Source organism: Pristiophorus japonicus, chromosome 3 (genome assembly GCF_044704955.1).
Source record: "Pristiophorus japonicus isolate sPriJap1 chromosome 3, sPriJap1.hap1, whole genome shotgun sequence".
In the NCBI taxonomy this organism is placed as follows: domain Eukaryota; kingdom Metazoa; phylum Chordata; class Chondrichthyes; family Pristiophoridae; genus Pristiophorus; species Pristiophorus japonicus.
The window spans coordinates 223,050,904-223,069,551 of record NC_091979.1 but is presented as its reverse complement, the minus strand read 5'-3'; the positions used below and the strand labels follow the sequence as shown (position 1 = coordinate 223,069,551).

The window sequence follows — 18,648 nt, the reverse complement described above, 5'->3', positions numbered from 1 at the left end:
TTAAATGACCACCTTCAGCTTTCAGCTGCCTATCCAAGGCATGGCTGTGAGTGGCTGCTGAGGCCTCCCCAGTCCTGTTGTGGGTTTGAGTGCTGTGCTGATTAGCTGAGGTACGTGCTCTCCCCTCCCCACCCCCTCGCTTTATCAGGAAGGGAGCTGTTCCCTTCAGAAAGTGATTGCTGGATGTCTGCCTTGGGCTGTCGGAAGTGCAGCCAGTGACCCAGCTTTGCTCACACCCAGGTTCCTTCCTTCCTTACCAGCTTAATCCAGCCATAGAGTGATTGGAATATATCCCTTTTTACAGTCCAAGGATATTGCCAGCAGACATGGCTGTGTGCAAGGGGAGAGCGGGAATCTGAAGCAGATCAGCAGGATACTCATTTTAAACAGCTCCCTGAGTGATGATGTTTGGGAAAAATAGCATCTTCGGAATAGGATGCCCCTGGAAAAAAGGTAGGGATTGGAAGAGACTCGCATGTAGTGGGATTGTTAGTGTAACTGACTGTAACCTATCCAATCTGTTGTTAAACTGGGTTGCACTGAAAAGCCTTTTAAAGTGGCTACGTCCAGCTGTTGGGCTTCCCCTTCCCTCTATCCTGTAAAATTCTGGGTAAGAGGACCTGGGTTAGTGCAGCGTTGACCTCTGATTTAACTCTGCTTGTAAATGAGTCTACCAGCCCTGCCCTGGCTGCTGAGCACGGCGTAAAGCTGAGAGCCCTGTACCTTTCGAATGTATCAGCCAGCCGGGATTCCAGGAACAAAAAGCCTGCACTCAACATATTATTATGCCCCCCTGCCTCCAATTCTGCACCTGATGTCACTGGTGAATAAGGGAAGGAGGTCATATATTAATTGGAAAATAAGAATCTAAATGGGGTCGAGAAGCAAAGTGATCTCAGAGTAAAAATGCAAGCGATCTCGGAGTACAATGACTAAAAGTTATGACACAGGTTAACAAAGCAAACCAGTGACTGGGATTTATTTGTGGCGGGATCGAATTGAAAAATAGTGAAGTTATGCTAAACTTCTATCGAACCTTGGTTAGATCACATTTGGAGTCCTGTGTGGAATTCTGGTCGCCATATTATAAAAAGGATTTAGAGGCACTGGAGAGGATGCAAAGATTTACAAGGATGATACCAGAAATGCGAGGGAGTACATATCAGGAAAGGATGAACAGGCTGGGTTTCTTTTCTCTTGAAAAAAAAAGGCTGACGAATGACCTAATTGAGGCCTTTAAAATCATGAAAGGTTTTGATCGAATGGATATAGAGAGAGTTTCCACTTGTGGGGAAGAGCATAACTAGAGGCCATCAATATAAGATAGTCACCAAGAAATCTAATAGGGAATTCATAATAACCTTCTTTACCCAAAGAATGGTGAGAATGTGGAACTCACTGCCACAGGGAGTGGTTAAAACAAATAGTATAGATGCATTTAAGGGTAGGTTAGATAAGCATATGAGGGAGAAGGGAATAGAGGGTCATGCTGATAGGGTGAGATGAGGAAAGACGGGAGGAGGCTCGAGTGAAGCATGGACTGTTGGGCGGAATGGCCTGTTTCTGTTCCTGAGTAAATACTAAATGGTGAAACTGAAGAGAGTCGAGGAGCAGAGAGACTCAAGGGTTCAGATACACAAATTCTTAAAAAAGGAGGAACACGTTGATAAAGCTGTCAAGAATGTGAGATCCTGGGTTTTATACATAGGGACACTGAGTACAAAAGCAGAGAGATATTGCTGCATCTATATAGGTCATTGGATAAGCTGCAGTTAGAACACTGTGTCCAGTTTTCATCAATTCCTTGTGACCAAATGTCCCCAGTGTGCAACAGTAGCCATAGAGCCGATGACATTGATCAAACATTATCGCTTGGGATCCAATGATCTTGAGAGTTTGTAGAGAGAGAAACAAAGTTAACGTTTCAGGTCGATGATCTCTTGTCACTCTGTTTCTCTTTCCACAGATGTTGCCTGACCTGCTTAGTATTTCCAGAATTTTCTGTTTTCATTTCAGATTCCCAACATCTGTATTTTGTTTTTGTATGTAGGTCATTTTCAAAGAAAAACCTGTGCCAGTTCTGTGATTAGTTGCAAAGTTTGGCATGAATCTGTCACAGTGGTTAGCCATTTCTCGTAGCCTGATTTCACTTAGGTTGCAAGAAGCACTTGTAATCTCTCTGTGGCCGAATGTTTTCTCAATCTGTTGATGTGCCATTTTTGGACACTATGTACGTGTGGAATTCAAGTGTGCTTTTATTGTATTCACACTTGTCTTTCAATGGGCCCAAGTTTCCACACGCGCCTAGAACGGCGCAGTCCCGACCTGGACGCCCGTTTCTCGCACCACAAAGTGCGTCTAAAAAAATCCTCGGTATTCTCCACCTACCTGCAGGTCCTCTGGCCCTCGGCGCAGCCAGCACGAGCTGTGGGGGGGCGGAGCCAGGTCCCTGCGCTGAAAACAGTGCCGGGACCTCTGCACATGCGCGCTACAGTGGGCACGCAAGTGCAGTAGCTCCAGGCGCCGAACTGTGTGGGAGGGGCCCGAAGCACGCAGCCCCCTAGCCCTGGCTGAATGGCCTCACTGGGGCTGCGTGAATAAGGCTCCTCCCACGGCCAGCTCCTGCTTCCCCCACTGCCTCCGAACCAGACCCGACACCCGCTCCCCCCTGCCTCCGGACCAGACCCGACACCCGCTCCCCGCCCCCCCGACTGACCCGACCTGACCCGCGCTCCTGTTCCCACTCCGCCCCCACCCCCCCCCCCCCCCCGGCTGGACCCAACCCGACCCGCGCTCCTGTTCCCGCTCCCCGCCTCCCCGACTGGACCCGACCCGACCCGCGCTCCTGTTCCCACTCCGCCCCCACCCCCCCCCCCCCGGCTGGACCCAACCCGACCCGTGCTCCTGTTCCCACTCCCCGCCTCCCCGACTGGACCCAACCTGACCCGCGCTCCTGTTCCCACTCCCCGCCCCCCCGACTGGACCCAACCTGACCCGCGCTCCTGTTCCCACTCCCCGCCCCCCCGACTGGACCCAACCTGACCCGCGCTCCTGCCCCCCGACCCGACCTGCGCTCCCGACCCGACCCCCCCACCCCCCCCACTAGACCCAACCTGACTCCCGCTCCCGGACTGGATCCGACCTGACCTCCCCCACCCCTCTCTCTCCCTCTCTCGCTCCCTCCCCCCCTCTCTCTCCCTCCCCTCCTCTCTCTCTCTCTCCCCCCCTCTCTCTCTCTCTCCCCCCTCTCTCTCTCTCTCCCCCCCCCCCTCTCTCTCTCTTTCTCTCTCTCTCCCTCCCCCCCCTCTCTCTCTCTCCCCCCGCCCCGAACCTACCCGACCCGACCCGACCCAACCCAACGCCACCTACCTGTAAATCTGGTGCTGGGGACGGGCCCTGCCCGAAGTCTCGGGCCGGCCCGTTCAGCCTTCGGTCCCGAAAGGCCTGCCTGAAGCACTTTCACACAGGTAGGAAGATGGTTTATTTAATCTTTTCTTTGCTTATAAATGTTTATTCAGGTTGGATTTATTTGTATAATATTTGTATAATTATAAATAAGGATTTATTATAGAATTTAATGACTTCCCCCCCCCCCCCCTCCCCCCTCACCTCGTTCTGGACGCCTAATTTGTAACCTGCGCCTGATTTTTTAATGTGTAGAACAGGTTTTTTCAGTTCTACAAAAATCTTCACTTGCTCCATTCTACTTTAGTTTGGAGTACGTTTTCACTGTGGAAACTTTCAAATCAGGCATCAGTGGCCGGACACGCCCCCTTTTGAAGAAAAAATTCTGTTCCAAAGTAGAACTGTTCTACCTGACTAGAACTGCAGAAAAAAAAATGTGGAGAATTGCGATTTCTAAGATAGTCCGTTCTCCACCAGTTGCTCCTAAAAATCAGGCGCAAATCATGTGGAAACTTGGGCCCAATGTGAGGTTCTCCTCAGTTTCCAGCACATGGCTCCCCGTGATCCTTCTGTGGGTTCTGTACAGCAAAATATTATCAGGGAGATTTCTGACCCTGAAGTGTTGTAACCCAGAAGGTAGTTGGTCACACTTCCGGAGCAGATGTTTGCTATTTGCAGCATTGGGGTCTTGTTGGTATTAAAAGCATTGCTGTTGCATTGATCAGCATTAACATCTAGTTTACAGTACTCGGTGTGGAGATCAGATTGTGAGCATGTTATAGCCATGGACTGTCCAATCGCTGGCCCACTTCTCAATCTTATCTGGTCCGCCTTTTGAGCCTTCCTACCAGCAGAAGGGGCTGATCTGCTGGTGGGACAGGGATTTTAAAATTGGCACACAGTACTGCACTGGGACCTGAGGAATCATGGATTCCAGAAGGAGGACAGCTGGGGATGGAAGTTGCAGATCAGGTCAGTGCGCTCGAGCTGGGAGCTGACCTCGCTGTCTGTCATACTTTCAAACTCCCATGGCTTGATCAACAGCTCAGATGTTTCTGATTGGGAGGGTTTCAGAGGTGAACGTTTCAGGGGTTGATTTCACACAGTTTTAATTTCCTGTTCGCTCCCCACACCTTTTTACATAAAATAAAATTACACAACAGATCACTTGTCAGTTGTGAGTACAGTTCCCCTTTTTACAAAGATTTTACAACAAATTACAGCACTATCAAAATCCTGGAAAAATATTCAATCTCCTCATTATTCAGAGCTTATTTAGGGTGAATTTTATTTCTGGTTCTTTGAAAGAAAGCTTTATTGTACCGTGACAAGAACTGGTTTAACAGGAATACACACTACACTGTGTGTGTCCTTAAGTGTGTAAGAATTCGATAAGGTTCCATACAATAGATTATTATCAAAAATAAAAATGCACGGAATTGGAGTGAACCTTGTGACGTTGGTTGGAAATTGATTGAATGATTGGAGACCCAATAGGGATAAAGGGAACGTTCTCTGATTGGCCAGAAGTGATAAATGGTGTTCCCAGGAATCTGTATTGGAGTCTCAGCTTTTCACCATAAATATCAATGACTTGGGTCAATGAACAGAGAGTCGTTTATCTAAGTTTGCAGTTGACACCAAGTTAGGAGGCACAATAAATAATGTAGATGGGAGTAAAAAGTTATTGAGGGAAATAGACAGATTAAGTGAGTGGCAAAACTGGAAAATGGAGTTCAATGTGAGTCACTTTGGATTCAAGAAAGACAAATCTGATTATTTTCTTAGTGATGAGAGACCAGGACCGCAATTTTGCCTATCGTGTCGGGAGCAAGGTGGCTGGGGTCTGTAGTGAGGCGCCTGCCTGCTGCCAGTTCCATCCCGCTCTCTACAAGTGACTTTAACTTGACTGGGCTTGTTAAGCCCGCGCAGCGAGGATCCTGGCTAATTAAAAGGAAGTGGGTCTGAATACGTTGTTTAATGATGCGCCGTCAGCCGGTTTCCTTAAAGGGACCGTGTCCTCATTGATTTTGACAGTTGTTCTGTCAGTGTTCTACAGCATTGAGATGCTGCAAACATGGACAAGCGCTGCACAAAAATGCACAGCTGTACCCAGGTTCCCCCATGACTTCCTCCATATGCCTGCAGCACGCAGAGATGTGCTCTTCCCTTCCAATGGGAGGAAGAGATTTCCCCAGGAGACCAACGCAGCCTGGTGCACATTGCACAGGAGGACACAAACAGGGACGTTGTGAAGCAGACTTAGCTGCAGTGGCACAAACCTTTCAATGATCTCAGTAGATCACGAAACATTACTGCAAAGCCATACTCAACCTCACCCTGCTGTGCCACTCATCACATCCCCAATCATTCTGCCTTCCCTACCCTACTCCTGCACATTCTTACTCACACCAACTGACCTTGCACCTCCACTCATCCCTCTCTATCTATATTATCACATCCCCATCTCATTAGCCACCCTTCACACTCACCATCATCCTGGTCCAATCATACCAACTAACAACACACAACAGCAGGCACTTGGGTGTTATCACCAATGTTCATGTAAAGTTTCAGTTCATGTGGTGTCAAACATTGAAATCTTTATGTTCAATACTTTGCCTTCTTGGACAGATCTGTATACACCTTTGAAAGTGGCTAAGTGACTTGCAATGAATGGTGAGACATGACAATTCAATTGAAAGGAATGGCTTGGGCATTGCAGTGATGCTGGTGTGGGGTAGTGCCAGGGTGTACAGCATCAAGTGAAGTAAATCTGGCCAGGGTGAGGCCATCCCTGACCTCCCTGACAGCAATGTGGTCAGGTGCTGATGCCCTGTGTCTTGTGCAGCATCAGTTGATTGTGGAGAAGGGTTGGTGTTGTTGATGCTGCTGGTGTGCCTGGTGCTGCTGGTGTGCCTGGTGCTGCTGGTGTAGCTGGTGATGTTGATGTGCCTGGTGATATTGGTATTGGGGCTGATTGTGGTGGGATTCTGAGGACAGAGGTGAGATGTTTTCAAGGGTACCGATGCTGATGGAATAAATGGCAGGTGAGGTTGAAATGGAAGAAGCGATCTGTCAATGGTGAGAGACGTTGTTCCAAGGAAGTGACAGTGGATAGAGAATTTACTCCAAACACTTCCGACCTGCATGAAACTCAAATGTGTCTTCCAAATCCTGAAGGCTCCAGCTTCTGAGATTGCAGAGTGAACAGCTGTGAAATGGTAGCTTTTATACCACATTTTCAGCTGTCAACTATTCAGAAGAATGGATACTGATGGAACACCTGACCTACTTACCTAATGTGATCCCCGAGCACTGTGAACCTCCTGAAAAAGCTGGATAAATAGTAAGTACAGGGCAAAATGCTGTTTAATTGGCTTTTCACTACCTCTTAATGATCTAAATTGCCTCCCCTGCTGCTTGGTGTTGGGTCTGTTCAGCGTTGACAGGCCTGACACATGGGAGACTAGCGTGGAGGCAGATTGACAGCGGGCTCCCGACCCGCAGTCAATCATTTCTATTTTGACAGCTGGCCCACCTCCGATCCCGTCCTCTCAGCAAAATTTCGGCCGAGGAGCTGAAGAGGAAGAAGGGATTTAGGTGTCCTTAAATCACTAAAGCTAGTGGACTGGTACAAAAAGTAATCAAAAAGGCAAATGAAATGTTGGCCTTTATCTCAAGAGGGTTGGAAGTGAAGAAGTGTGCATCAGTTGTACAGAGCCTTGTTCAAACCTCACCTGCAGAACCGTATTCAGTTTTGCCGACTGAACTTGAGGAAGGATATATGGGCCTTGCAGCACAGATTCACCAGAATGAAACCAGTGCTTAAATAGTTAAATTATGCGAATGGGTTGCATACATTTAGCTTGCATTCCCTTGAGTTTAGAAGATTGGGAGATAATCTTAGATCAGGATATCAAGGGATTTGGATTAAAGGTAGGTAAATGGAATGAATAAGCATGAGCCAACAGACTCGAGGGGCTGACTGGCCTACTCTTGTTTCTATCTTCCTAAATACACACAGTGGGTGCATCTTCAAATGTGTAAGAGATCCACGCAATGTGTTTGTCTCCTTAAGTTTGTTAGAAAGCCACGCTCTGAGTGCGTGTGTGCATGTGTGTAAGAACTCCACACAGTGTGCGTGTCTTTTTTAAGCATGTAAGCACTCCATGCAATGTAAGCGTGATTGTTTTAAGTGTGCAAGAATAATATGAAGTCTGAATTGCCATTTGCCTGTACTAATCAGTGACCATCAGGACCCCTGCCTCCAATAGATAGGCAGTTTAGCCAGATGCTTGTGATTGTTTTACAAAAGTCAAAGCTCTGAAATCTGTACACGGGCAATATCCCTATAAAGTAGCCTACATTGTAACATCGACATAGTTCATCATTTCTCTGGCATCAGATTTCCTTGTCACCCTCTCTGCTCAAAATGCCTCGTCACATTGGGCCACAGCGCCATTGGCACCTGCTGCTCACCTGAGTAGCCATTGTGCATGTGTGAACCATGTTCAACATGGAAGAGCCAGCCCAGTCCTGATGGCGCTAAATGTCCAAATCTTCACACTTTCCATGAGAAGTTGAAACGCAGACACTATAGCCTAGAAGGAGGCCATTTAGGCCCTCTCATCTGTGCCAGTTGTGGGAAAGTTGTCAGGAGCAGGGTCGTTGGCTGAATTTTCTGTCTCTATTCCTTAGCTCAGGGTGCTGGGGACTATTGTAGAACAAAAAGCAAAAACAAGTGCTGAAACTGGAAATCTGAAACAAAAACAGGAAAAGCTGGAAGCACTCAGCATTAGGGCTGTCAACCCTGCAGGATTATCCCGGAGTCTCGATGAATTGATGATTAATCTCCTGAACACTGCTGCAAACAAACCTGGGAGAAAAATCACAGGGGCATTAAAAAAAATACCTCTTTAAATGCCTGCCCCAGGAAACGTCTGAAAAAAACAGGCATTTCCAGGGTCCAGCAGGTGGTATTGGCAGTGTATTTAAATGGAGGGATGAGGATCCTACATCGCAGGTCACATTGACTGCAATGGTTGCGTACGGCATGCTGCGTCAATCTCAGACTTGAAAGCAGCAGTTTTATCTGCCATTACACTGTCCTTACAATGTCAGTGAGAGAATTGAATAGCGGCATTACTAGCTCGCCAGCGTATCATGCTGCTTGCTATTACCAGGCGGCGTCAAGCTAGAAGAAGGGCTCTTGACCATGTTAGCCCACGGACGAGGAGAGGTCGAAGACATCTGGGGAGGCGGTTTTACCCCCCACGGGTTTACAGGCACCAACGCTCAGACCTCCAACTCTCTGAGAAGTGCTGACAGAGATATGCCATCTCCTACAGGCAGACCGATGCTTGGATTGCTCTGGAGGCAGTCTTCAATATTCCCCTCAACAGGTATCGGAATTCATTGCTGCATGTTGCACAACTTGGTTATCATGAGGGGCCAGACTTTGCTGGTGGGGATTGCAGGCCCACCTCAGGAGGAGGAGGTCGATGAAGAGGAGCCTGGTGAGGCCCGCATTGGAGAGCCACCTCATCTACGGGAGAGGCAGCGTGGAGATGCTGCTGGACCTAGAGTCGCACATCGCCAGTTCGTAATGGACCGGTTTTTCTAAATGGAGCGAAGATTGGACACGCTATGTGCTCCCATAAAGGCACATCTCCGGTGAATTTTGGAATGATACACACGACACCAATGGCAAAGGATGAATCATAAATGTTACTGCAACAAAGTAACAAAAGCTCCCCCTACCAAAAGAAAACCACACAATTGTAGAACACTGAACAACAATGAAGTCCCTTAAATCAACAAAACTTTTTTAACGTCGCGATTTTCAGTTGGGGCACAAAAACTTCCTTGTGTAACGCCCGATCATGGAACCTCAATTTTTGCCGAATTTTGCAGATGAGGGCGCAAACTTTTTCCAGGCAGTATCAGGACTAACCCCGTTGCCATTATCACCCCGAAATCTCAAAAGCTGAAAATTTAGCTCAAAGAGTTTTAATTTTATTTGCAAACTTTAATTTATTAGTGCTAGAAGTATTGGATTTGGAGGAAAAGGTTGTTTGACTGGGCGGGGTGGGCGGAAGCTGGAGGTCCTAATGAAACCACCAGGAATACGGCCAGCAAGAGTTGGCAACCCAAGGCAGCAGGTCAGTCAGCATCTGTGGAGAGAACAGAGACCTTAACATTTAACCGTTTGTTAAAATAGCTTGTCAAAGTCTTCAGACCTGAAACATGAGCTAATCTGCTCTCTCCGCAAATGCTGACTGACCTACCAATTGTAAACCATCTTCTGGAATATTCAGACAAGAGAATTGCTTTATCGAAACCTTGGAGCATGGGGAGGAGGGAGGAGTGAAGCCAGCAATTCAGCCAAATGAATGCTGTATTCACAGAGCTGCTGAAAGAGTTTTTCAGGATAATTGGGGGCGGCATGGACTCTGTGGAGGAATGATACTGATAAACATTTCTTCTCATTTGCACACTGCAGATCTTCCCAGTGTCATTAGCTGGTCTGATATGTTATGGTGATGTCTCTTGTAGGACTGAGTGTATAGATTGAACACGTATGTGCCTTTTCCAAGCTCACAATTAAATTAGATGTTTGTCATAAATCTCCAACTTAAAATTATTTAAGATCCCCTTTTGGCCCTAATTCTGATTATGTGACAACCATGAGGACCAGGCCTTAGCTGCTTGAGGCTGAATGGTGGAAGCTGGCATTTAGTTTGACTGCAGAATCTCAACATTTAACTTATGCTGCCAGAGTAACTCTGAACTGGGTCACATGTGCTTTTGTGTTTACAGTGGTGAGACAGGAATCATCCAAGAGGAAAGTGGTGCTGACCAAAGTAACCCTTCTGAAAAATGGCTCCCAGTGTGAAGGCATCCTGTCATATCCAGCGCTAGCCAAGACCGGCGATCCTGAGAACATCCCAAGGCAGAAAACCAGTAGTCACACTGAACTAACAACATCTGGATTCCAGAGCCCATTCTCAGAGTTTGCTGCAGTAACGGGGCCTTCAAACGGTACACTCCTGAAACTGTATAAATCCGAATCCGAGGATTCTGGCGTTGAACTCCCAAGTGGCGCAAACTCTCCCACTACACCTTCAGGGTCCGAGCAGAGTTTTGTCGTACATCGAAGGGAATCATCTTGTGACTCAGGGATGGCTCTGAGCATCATATCCTCATCTCCTGCAATTCAACATTCGCCTTTCCCAGGGCACGGTCCCAATTCTGAGAAGTGTATAAAAGAAGATCAAAAAGCTGAGGAGCAGCAACAGGCCACAGTAAAAGCCAAGAAACTGTACACAGCCTCTGTGGATTGGAAAAAGACCAATAGGTTAAGCAACCACTTCAGTCACCGTCCTACAATTTTAACTGATGGAGTGGCACATCCCAGACATATATCACTTGTTGAAATAGTCATTGCTGATACCAATTCTCTGCCAGGTTCAAATGATGCAGTGAAGCATGCAGATGCAGCTCGGTTAGATCAAGAGTCATTGAAAAGGCAACCATCAAGTGATAGCCTTGACAAATACATGGAGAAGTGCTGCAGATTAAGTGAGGTAAGAGAATGTTAAATCATTTATCATTTACAGCTTGTCCCAAGGTTCACTATAATTAATTTCAGTAGTGACTGAACAGAGTTGTGGGAAGTTCCATAAGGAACGCGAGTTGTGGGAAGTTCCATAAGGAACGTGAGTTGTGGGAAGTTCCATAGGGAATGAGAGCTTTGTGAAGTTCCATAGGGAATGAGAGCTTTGGAAAGTTCCGTAGGGAACGAGAGTTGTGGGAAGTTCCATAGGGAACGAGAGCTTTGGGAAGTTCCATATGAACGAGAGTTGTGGGAAGTTCCATAGGGAACGAGAGCTTTGGGAAGTTCCATAGGGAACGAGAGTTGTGGGAAGTTCCATAGGGAATGAGAGCTTTGGGAAGTTCCATAGGGAATGAGAGTTGTGGGAAGTTCCATAGAGAATGAGAGCTTTGGGAAATTCCATAGGGAACGAGAGCTTTGGGAAGTTCCATAGGGAATGGGAGCTTTGGGAAGTTCATTAGGGAATGAGAGTTGTGGGACGTTCCATGGGGAACGAGAGTTGTGGGAAGTTCCATAGGGAATGAGAGCTTTGGGAAGTTTCGTAGGGAACGAGAGTTGTGGGAAGTTCCATAGAGAATGAGAGCTTTGGGAAATTCCATAGGGAACGAGAGCTTTGGGAAGTTCCATAGGGAATGGGAGCTTTGGGAAGTTCATTGGGGAACGAAAGTTGTGGGACGTTCGATAGGGAACGAGAGTTGTGGGAAGTTCCATAGGGAACGAGAGCTTTGGGAAGTTCCAGAGGAAATAAGGGTCGCATTTAAGATGGAAATGAGGAGGAATTTCTTCTCTCATAAGGTTGTGAGTGTTTGGAATTCTCTACCCCAGAGAGCTGTGGAGGCTGAGTCTTCGAATATATTCAAGGCGGAGATAGACTGATTTTTGAACTGTAGGGGAGTCAAGGGTTATGGGGAACAGAGAGGAAAGTGGAGTTGAGGTTGATGATCAGATCAGCCATGATTTTATTGAATGGCAGAGCAGGCTCGAGGGGCCAAATAGCCTACTCCTGCTTCTATTTCTTATGTTCTTATGTTCTTATAATTAGAGCTTTGGGAAGTTCCATAGGGAATGAGAGCTTTGAAGCTAATTGGTTTAAGCAGAGAGGGTTGGGAAATCAGGAAGCAGCAATTTGGTAACATCAAATTTTAAAAACAGTGCAACTGAATATCAGACGGGACATATACGAGGCGGCCGAAGTGGTAACCCCCACTTAGCACGACTGTCGGAGAGGAATTCCTACACTGAGGTGTCCTGATTTTCCCCTAGATACTATGGAAATGTTTGCCTATACGGATAGACCCAGTGAGCCAGGGAAGTGTTTGTCTAGATGGATAGGCCCAGTGAGCCCAGGGGAAGTGTTTGCCTAGATGTATAGGCCCAGTGAGCCCAGGGGAAGTGTTTGTCTAGATGTATAGGCCCAGTGAGCCCAGGGGAAGTGTTTGTCTAGATGTATAGGCCCAGTGAGCCCAGGGGAAGTGTTTGTCTAGATGGATAGGCCCAGTGAGCCCAGGGGAAGTGTTTGTCTAGATGTATAGGCCCAGTGAGCCCAGGGGAAGTGTTTGTCTAGATGGATAGGCCCAGTGAGCCCAGGGGAAGTGTTTGCCTAGATGTATAGGCCCAGTGAGCCCAGGGGAAGTGTTTGTCTAGATGTATAGGCCCAGTGAGCCCAGGGGAAGTGTTTGCCTAGATGTATAGGCCCAGTGAGCCCAGGGGAAGTGTTTGCCTAGATGTATAGGCCCAGTGAGCCCAGGGGAAGTGTTTGTCTAGATGGATAGGCCCAGTGAGCCAGGGAAGTGCTTGCCTAGACGGATAGGCCCAGTGTGCAGCAAGTTAATTGATTGACATTGATTGAATTTGCATTTCTAGATCAATATAATTTGGGTATCATTACCATAACACTAAATGAGGTCACAGTTCAGATCATTCAGAAGTAGCGATATCTGTCCCCAAAAGGCTGCAGCCCCTTTTACATACACTGGAACGTTGTCCCATTTTTTGTACATTGTGCATTATTGAATGAAGAAGAAATATGCAGCAGGTTTTCCCCACTCTCTCTGGGAATGCTGGGAATTGAGATGAGCTCTATACTGTGCAATCACACCACTCAGCAGCGTGTCTCCATGATTCTTTTGGTTATTTGCTCAGTAGCTGGGGAAAGGTGATTAATGGTAAGCTATTGTAATTCTTGTTCTGCTTTTTGTTGTCATTTAACCTGTGAGATTTATGTTTTCCCTCCCAGTTTCCCATCTCTCTATCCAAAGCACCTACCACTCCTATGATCTATAAGAAACATATTTATAAAGATCTTTCCTGACCTCATGATGTCCCAAAGCATTACACAGCCAATGAAGTACTTTTGAAGTGTAGGCACTGTTGGAAAGTAGGAAACGCAGCAGCTAATTTGCAAACAGCAGTGAAATAAATGAACAGATAATCAGCTTTGGTGATATTGCTTGAGGGAAGGGTGTCGTGGGATCCATGTCAACCTGAGAGGGCAGATGGTTTAATCTCCCATCTGAAAGACAGCACCTTGAACAGTACTGCACTGGAGTGTCAGCTTGGATTATATGCTCAAGTAGCAGGAGTGGGTCTTGAACCACAACTTTCTGGCTCAGGTGAAAGTGCTACCACTGAGCTATAACAAGCTATCAGTCTGCAGTATTCATTTCTCTGTTTAACTGGCTATGTCTAACCCATCCGTCAGTCCCCTAGAGTGGGCCATCCGTCAGTCCCCTAGAGTGGGCCATCTCCCCACATACATCAGCAAGATGCTTATTTATTGGATTCCGATAACCTTGTTTTGTGTAGGGGGAAGAGTCAGAGTCCAAGGTCGCAATTTCCTCTACCTCGGCAAGTCACAGCCTCACTGCTGGATCCAGCCCGTTATGTAGAATGATTTTACATTAATCCCGTCCAGCGCGTTTGCCAGCCAATTGAAGGAAGCATATCTTATGACGTCACTTGATGGCGCATCATCAAATGGTTTCCTTAAAGGGACCCTGTCCTCATTGATTTTGACAGATGTGCTGTCATTGTTCTACAGCATTGAGGTACTGAAAACACTGACAAGAACTGCACAAAGATGCACGGCTGCACCCATGCTTATGGAGGGAGTCACAATGGGTGGACGTGACCGCCCCAGGAAAGCAATACAATCTGGTTACACATTGCGCAGGAGGACACAAGCAGGGATGTCATCAGGAGGACCTGGCTGCAATGGCGCAAACCTTTCAATGATCTCATTAGATCACGAAATTTTACTGCAAAGCCACACTTAGCCTCGCCCTGCTGTGCCACTCATCACATCCCCATTAATCTGCCTTCCCTATCCTACTCCTGCACATCCTTACTTACACCAACTTACCTTGCAGCTTCACCTATCCCTCTCTATCTACATTATCACATCCACATCTCACCAGCCACTCCTCACACTCATCTTCATCCAAGACAATCATACCAACTAACAACACACAAGCTATCTGTCTTCAGTATTAATTTCTCTGTTCAACTGGGAATGTCCAACCCATCTGTCAGCCCCCTAGGGTGGGCCATCTGACAGCACCCTCGGGTGGGCCATCTGTCCGCACCCTAAGGTGGGTCATCTGTCAGGAGGATATTAGGGAGACATAACGGTGGGGTGATGCAAACCTGGTACATCATTTGGCAGTCAGGGTGTACAGCGCCAAGTGAAGTAAATCTGGCTAAGGTGAGGCAGTCCCTGGCCTAATGGGCAGCAATGTGGCTGGGTGCTGATAACCTGTGTCCTGTGCAGCATCAGTTGATTGTGGAGAAGGCTGGTGTTGTTGCTGGTGCTGTTGGTGTACCTGGTACTGCTGGTGTTGGGGCTGATCGTGATGGGATTCTGAGGACCAAGCTGAGGTAGTTTCAAGGGCACCGATGCTGATGTAATATATGGTAGTTTAAGTGCTTTTTCCCTTGGTGGTTTTGAATCAGTTCTGGACACCAGAATTACAGTGGTGAACAGAAATACACAGTTACAGCCAGATCTTTCAGTCTCAACCGTCACAATGTGTTTTTTCAAGTTAAAGCACACACCTGCACCCAGTAAAAACACACCCTGGTGTAAAACAAGCGCAGTACAACACACAACCCTGGCGCATCTGAACAGGCCCCTAACGCAAAGTACCCACGTCTAAAATAACCCTGCTCAGATTCAAAAATACGCCACCGAATTTGTCCAACAGAATTGTGCGTACGCTTGTGATCCTTGCAAAAACCTCCCCACTAAAACCCCTAAGGCTTGGTTGGGACACACAACACCCTTTCACACTATTCGGTGTTCTTAAAAATGTGTGGGCTGGGATAAATGCTCACCAATTACCCCTCTGGCTTATTTGCTGCTTCTCCCGATGAGGCGTATCTTCTGGTTTTGTACCAATCTGTGGTATTCAAGTCTAGTCTCAAGGTCAGCTTCCCAGTTGAAATAGCGAGGCTCTCTTTGCTCGTAGATGGTGTTTCTTCTCTCTGTCCCAGATGGAATGCTCAGTCCCTGTGCGTTGAACGAAGCGAGTAAGCATAGAAGAGGGGAGAGATAGAGAGAGATGGCTGCAAACTGCCACTCTTATACCTGCAAAATGCTTCTTCTGTTCTTTGCCTGAGGCAGTGCAACTGAAAGAGCAAAATCATGTCTTCGGCCTGTTCCTTTGTCATTGGCTGTTTCCTCGATAAGGCTCCAACCAGTCTGGGTGATCGAAGAGCTTTCTTTGTGTCCTGAGCACCGACCAACCTTGTTGATCTCTCACTGATTGCATGACAAAGGACCTGTTCAGCAACCATTTCTGCCATTTCAGCCATTGATTCAGCCATTCATGTTTGACAAATCTTCTAGAATGTTTTGGGGATGTAACTAGAGTGGATAGGGAGAACCAGTGGATGTGGTGTATTTGGACTTTCAAAAGGTTTTTGACAGGATCCCACACAAGAGATTGGTGTGAAAAATTAAGGTGCATGGGATTGGGAATAATGTATTGACATGGATAGAGAACTGGTTGGCAGACAGGAAGCAAAGAGTGGGAATAAACAGGTCCTTGACTAGTGGTGTACCGCAAGGTTCACTGCTGGGGCCCCAACTATTTACAATATATATTAATGATTTAGATGAAGGAATTGAATGTAATATCAAGTTTGCAGATGACACTAAACTGGGTGGCAGTTTGAGCTGTGAGGAGGATGCTAAGAGGCTGCAAAGTGACTTGGACAGGTTAGGGGAGTGGGCAAATGCATGTGAATAAGTGTGAGGTTATCCACTTTGGTGGCAAAAACAGGAAGGCAGATTATTATTTGAATGGTGACAGATTAGGAAAAGGGGAGGTGCAATAAGACCTGGGTGTCATGGTACATCAGTCATTGAAAGTAGGCATGCAGGTACAGCAGGCAGTGAAGAAGGCAAATGGCATGTTGGCCTTCATAGCGAGAGGATTTGAGTATAGGAGCAGGGAGGTCTTACTGCAGTTGTACAGGGCCTTGCTGAGACCACACCTTGAGTATTGTGTGCTGTTTTGGTCTCCTAATCTGAGGAAGGACATTCTTGCTATTGAGGGAGTGCAGCGAAGGTTCACCAGACTGATTTCCGGGATGGCAGGACTGACATATGAAGAAAGACTGGATCGACTAGGCTTATATTCACTGGAATTTAGAAGAATGAGAGAGGATCTCATAGAAACATATAAAATTCTGACGGGATTGGACAGGTTAGATGCAGGAAGAATGTTCCCAATGTTGGGGAAGTCCAGAACCAGGGGTCACAGTCTAAGGATAATGGGTAAGCCATTTAGGATCGAGACGAGGAGAAACTTCTTCACTCAGAGAATTGTGAACCTGTGGAATTTTCTATCACAGAAAGTTGTTGAGGCCAGTTCGTTGGATAGATTCAAAAGGGAGTTAGATGTGACCCTTACGGCTAACGGGATCAAGGGGTATGGAGAGAAGGCAGGAGTGGGGTACTGAAGTTGCATGATCAGTCATGATCTTATTGAATATTGGTGCTGGCTTAAAGGACTGAATGGCCTGCTCCTGCACCTATTTTCTATATTTCTATGTTTCTATGATTCATTCCTGTCCACCTGATGTGTATTCCTGTGGAACATGTTTGGACCTGTCCCAAGACAGGTTGCTCTGCTCCTCTGCAGTAATAGAAAATATGTCCAAGCAATGTCCAAACTTAAGTCTAATAGTATGTTTTTGCCGAATTCTTACAGTCGCCCCTATATTTCAAGAATCCTTCTGGAATATCAAACGGCCGCTGGTGAAAATACATCATGGCCTCCAACCAACCTGATATACTTTACTGTTAAACACCCCAAATACATCCCTTTAAAATACAACACGAATACCTTCGTACAACATATTTACAGAGAAAAGCATTCAGGTTCAACCTTTAACCAAGGCCTCCCACTGACTTCGGAGAGCCTTGCTTCGCCTTTTGCAAGACAGCCGCAACAAATACATTACAATGAGAAACTACACTTGCAAGAGTGTGCGAGCAAATCCGGATCCACGGAGGAACTTCTACATTCAAACCAATGTCCCACTAGGGTGGGGAATTTATCCCTTTAATTTCCTCTCTTGTGTTCCGGTTTGTCTGTTCCAATGTAACTATTGACGAGAGATGTACCCGCCCTAAACATCGTAGTGACATCATTGAGTACCCCTCGCCTCTGCCTCCCCGGACTAACGTTATTGTACACTCCCATGTCGCACAACTTTTCCAGACTCACATCCCCGCAACTGAGTTCAAAGAACTGGCGGAGCATTAATGAGGGCCTCATACAGCTGCTCATTTTCTTTTTGACACCACTCGGGCAGATGTACCCTGGTTAAGTTTAAAATGACTGATGCAACCGCGCAATGCATCCCCTGGAATAGAACCTTCCCGGTCGGGACTAACACTAAACCATTCCCTTGGCTTGGTGTGGTGGCGGGATACCTAACTTCTGTCGTTTGCACCAGTGGGGCTGTGGGCAGAGGCATCCTCTTGTGTGCTACAAGTTCAGTGGCATTTATTGTGTTGGGAGGGTCTGGGATCACGCAGGAGTACATATTCCGATCCCATCTGATCCCAGCCACGACGTCCTGCCATTGCCTCGAATAGGCAATCGACACACTCGCTGGGCAGATCCGTTCCGACCCCCACATACACATATAAATTCACTGTTCCTCCTTCCACCACTTGTCCCAGCACACTTCCACTCCCCCCTGTGTCCCCGTAATCTGTCGGTATGTATTGTTCCCTTGTTTCTCCCAGTCCGCTGTCTGGTTCCCCGTATCCTGACTCAATTTCCTGAGCAACCACCACCGTCCCTTGCACTTCAAGTATGCATGTTTGCCCTTGGTCACCCCAACCCGTGTGGCTGTGACCTTCAGTCTGGGACACAGTATGGATGCCTCCCCGTATGTGAACCCGACATGGCTGGAGTATCTCGTCGAATTTGATTCCAGCCACCCTGGCCATCTTCCCTCGTGGAAGTAGGCTGCCATCCCATCCGTGTCCCCTGTCCTACCCCTCTGCGTCATGGTGGGTCCATTCCCCTCCTAGTACAGCCGTAGAGGAAGGACAACTCTGCGTCCCCCCTCCTGCTGTGCCCCATTCTGGACTACATCCAAATCAG

The 18,648-nt window shown here is 47.2% G+C and overlaps 1 protein-coding gene across 1 annotated transcript in view; it reads left to right on the top strand.

The window, feature by feature from the left end:
• Positions 1 to 283: 283 nt before the first annotated feature.
• Positions 284 to 18,648, top strand: part of LOC139259455 (uncharacterized) — an 84,598-nt gene continuing 66,233 nt past the window's right edge. The window contains exons 1-2 of the mRNA XM_070874927.1: positions 284 to 453; positions 10,228 to 10,994. Of these exons, the coding sequence (XP_070731028.1) occupies positions 402 to 453; positions 10,228 to 10,994 (819 nt within the window). The 5' untranslated portion in view covers positions 284 to 401. The remainder of the gene's footprint in view (positions 454 to 10,227; positions 10,995 to 18,648) is intronic.